Source organism: Hesperophylax consimilis, chromosome 19, assembly GCF_061612785.1.
Source record: "Hesperophylax consimilis isolate HC1 chromosome 19, BYU_Hcon_1.0, whole genome shotgun sequence".
NCBI classification, from domain to species: Eukaryota; Metazoa; Arthropoda; class Insecta; order Trichoptera; family Limnephilidae; genus Hesperophylax; species Hesperophylax consimilis.
In genome coordinates, this window is record NC_142854.1 from 30493468 (window position 1) to 30497356 (window position 3889).

The 3889-nt window shown below is 32.5% G+C and overlaps 1 protein-coding gene across 1 annotated transcript; it reads left to right on the forward strand.

The window, feature by feature from the left end:
• Positions 1-1971: 1971 nt before the first annotated feature.
• Positions 1972-3583, forward strand: LOC149415120 (uncharacterized). Its single transcript, XM_089643010.1, has 3 exons — positions 1972-2072; positions 2479-2672; positions 3390-3583. Exons 2-3 carry the CDS (start codon positions 2534-2536, stop codon positions 3581-3583), a joined length of 333 nt encoding a protein of 110 aa, XP_089499136.1. The 5' UTR covers positions 1972-2072; positions 2479-2533.
• Positions 3584-3889: the final 306 nt, after the last annotated feature.

Consider the following 3889-nt stretch of genomic DNA (forward strand, 5'->3'; position numbering starts at 1 on the left):
ACAAAACGAAAGCTAATTTTAATTTTACGTAATTGAAATTTTTATTGCAATATTTTCCACCTCCCCGAAGGTTAAAAGTTGTGTCGTACAGTAATTAAGGTGAATCTAAAGGTTTTATCTAAAAAATATTCATAATAAGCGAGGCCAGCGCGATCGAAATTTTACCTTAGTTTTGTTCCTCTAATATGTCAATCTTTACTTCAATTTCTTCAAGAACTATGATATATTTTTTTCCAGAAATGAGTGCAGGACCCAGTCATGTCTTCTCTGCAACCAGCAGCGTTGCTCTTGCTGCACAGGGGATGGCAGAACATAGATGTAAAATATCTTGCATAGGTGACCCATATGATCCCACTAAGAAATTTGCTATCAACGCTCTTGAAATTCATTATGTCGTCGAGTATGTACTGAATTATAATTGCGAAAATTTATATCTTGTGCCCGTTATTGAAGAAACCATTGCCAAATATATATGTTTTGATTGGCTTAATTGTAACGAACATAAAAAAAAATTATTCAATTCATTATCAAAATTACTGTACCATTTATAATCAATGCATGGTGTACCGATGTCAATAGAAAATTAAATGGCAAGGATACACTACCATACAATGGACCTGACTCCATGAAAAAAATGGCAGTACTGCAAAATTTAAAATATGCTAAATATATGAAGAAATGGTTGTCATAACTAATTTATTTTAATAAGTTAAAACCAATTAGGACCACAATTTGTTCCTATAAGCGTCTTTTAAATATCGTAGTACTGCCATGCTCCTCATTAAATCAGGTCCATTGTATGGTTGTGGTGTATCCTTGCCAATTCATTTTCTATTGACATGTCTATATGAGTAGTAGAATAATAACGAAAAAATAAATATACAAGTCAAATATTGTTATCGTTTGTAATTTTAAGCCAAATATTATCTGATGCGGAGTTTACATTATTCAGTTTGGCTGTATTAGTCTGCAGCCCATTTTCAGTCACCGACTAGTGTTAATAAAAAAATAGTCGAATTAGTTTATTTCATATGTCTAGTTTATATATAGTTCTACTTTTTTATTACATACTTGACATCATAATGAATATTCTCTCAACACCTTCTTTAAATTTTACTCTTGTATTTGGTGTTTTTATTTGTTATTATTATACCCTATTTATTTATCAGGTGCCAATATGTATTGTTAAAACAATAACCTATTGTTAAATTTACTTTTCTGTTTACACTGTTACATTCTTTATGTTGTGTACTATTCCTAAGTTAAAAATATCTAAAAGGCATACAAAGTTTTTAAAACTAAAAAGTATTATATACTTACTATTTCTATATGAAAGGTATAAATATTTAATTAATAAGATAAGTAGGAGAGAAACAAAAATAATAATAATGTAATTAGACGCTAAAACAGTAGGTTGAATCGTTGACTGCCTTATTGACAATATTTTTTTCAATTGCCGTTGGATGTTGAAAGAAAATAACTATCATTTCCAACAGCTAGTTTTATATTGATACAGTAATTTCACCTTCTAAATGTGTTTTGTGCTTATATTATTGTATTTCATGTTTATATTTAAAAAATAAAATTATTGTACATGTAATAATTATGAGTTTGCTTTTCAGCTTCCTTCTGATGAAACGCTGTCCTGAGAAAATGAGCTGTAAAGGAAGTTACTTTAAAGGTCATTTCTTTCTTAGGACAGGGCTTTGTCAGATGGAACCTTGTGGTCTTGGGTGACATTTTACTTATGTTTTAGGCTAATGAATTGGGTTTTAGGTAGGTTCCGAAGCAGAATTAAATTGTCTATGGTTGCGCCTTTTTTTAAAATTTCCTCTATCCTTTGTCGATGGTGTGCTGTGACGTCGGCGATGCGTGGTGTATTCAAATTTGCCAGATCTATGGTTAAAACTTGACGAAAGCAAACGTATGGAAAGAGGGCGGAGTTATCAATCTATAGATAGTTGATTTATGGTCGCATCCCCCGGTTTTTACTCTCTAATTCTACTTTATATCGCTAACACTGTTAAACACACGAAGTTAAATTTATCTTCCCGTGCTTGTGATATTTATTAGTAAGTACTAATGCTTTTATGAATCACGCTATTCATTTTGGTAGCGGCTGTTATCGGTACACCTAATTTAACAAATCTATTGGCGTTTTGTTTGCGGAACGTTCAACCTGTCAATTAGACGTCTGTATATTTTAGTAAAAATATTTTAAAAATTAGTTTCAAATATTCTGTTAAAAGCTTTACCGGTCTTAACATTACTTATGGTTATAGTTATATTGAGTTATCCGACGAATCTGTAAACAGATTTCAAATGTCAACTCCTAGGTCAAGATAGTCACAATATGTATATCCCTATTTCCCAATATAAGTTTCGCATAAGATATAATTGTTTTGACAAAATATTTAACCAAACAAAATGAAAAGCTCATTTAAAATAGGGTTCCGTCACAATAATGTTCTGTTTCAGGTATACATATTTGTTTGGGCTTGTACCAATTACCGCAGCCTATGACAGCGGTGTCATGGATCTAGTAAATCCAGAAACTGTTTCCATCAAGACGGAACCAGGGCCCCAGGAAGAAAGCGGAGGTGAAATGGATTTAAATTTCCTAGATGTAAAGAAGGAATGTTCCCCATATGCGGAGAGTACTCAGACAGCCAGTTAGTTGCATTGCTTTTGTAAAATAAATTGTATGTTATTAATTCAAGTCCATTTTGGATTGCCATGGCGACAGAACATAATATGTTTTTTAACGCTACCCTCTTTTGCCGTAGTTATATTAGTTTTTATCTTTGCCAGAAACAGCCAATCTACAACATTAGTTAAACTAAATCATTTTTATTTAGTTTTGTGAATACTCCAGGCTAGAAGTCAAAAGGAGGGAATGGATATAGAGCGGTGAAAGGTGGGAAGTACCTGTCTATTTCAATCAATGTTTAAATGGAAAAATTGTTAACATAACACCAAGGCGATACCGATAGTATCTCTTACTCTGGAACGTGCCACAAGAATATATTGTGAAATATCATGTATCAATCAAAAAAATTGCTTGCGCACGCTTGGATTTTATCCCGGAACCTCCAGATTACAAGTCGAGAGCCATACCCTTTGATTACAGAAGCCGCCAATGCTCACAATAAGCTCTCGATTCCTCAAATTTTCCATTTTTTCCTCATGAGTTAAAAATACATATTTATTTATTTGATTGTACAAGCCCAATTAGGGCTCTTACTATTATTGAAAGGAAACAACATTTCGTCGACTTATAACAACTCCATAATGCAGGTGCTCTGAAGCAAATGTTTATTCCTTCCTGTAATTTGAAAACTTGTGCTGTTTAACATCGATTATCAATCTATGAACATGTTATTTTATAGCTTGCAATAATGTGGAGACTGTTACCGTTAAGGCGGAACTCGCATGCCGAGAAGATAGTTATGGGGGACTCTCTTGTATGGAAATTGACATAGACCTGCCGGATCTCAAAAAGGAATGTTTAGAACACTTAGAAAGAATCTACCAGTCCGGTAAAAACAATTTCCTTCCAAAAATTTTACAATTTCTGCCATAGTAATTTGTTAATTTTTTTATCAATTTTAGTGCTTTATTATGGTTAGTGTAGATATTATGTCGAATAAAGCCTTTATAATCGTATTATTTTTTTTTTGACAGATATCAAGACGCATCCTGTGGAAAAACAATTATTTTGTCCTAATTCTATCTTCTCCCTTTCTAATAAGTCGAATTTAAATAGGCACCTATGCAACCATACAGGAAAAAAACATTTTTCATGTTCGGAGTGCAACTATTCATTTTCTCGAAAATTCTATCTAAAGAGGCACATGCTGACTCACAGTGGAGAAAAACCTTTTAAATG

Coding starts and splice junctions, on each gene's coding strand:
- LOC149415120 (XM_089643010.1), top strand. CDS start 2,534: ATGGATCTAGTAAATCCAGAAACTGTTTCCATCAAGACGGAACCAGGG. Junction 2,673..3,389: donor GGAGAGTACTCAGACAGCCA/GTTAGTTGCATT, acceptor GTTATTTTATAG/CTTGCAATAATGTGGAGACT.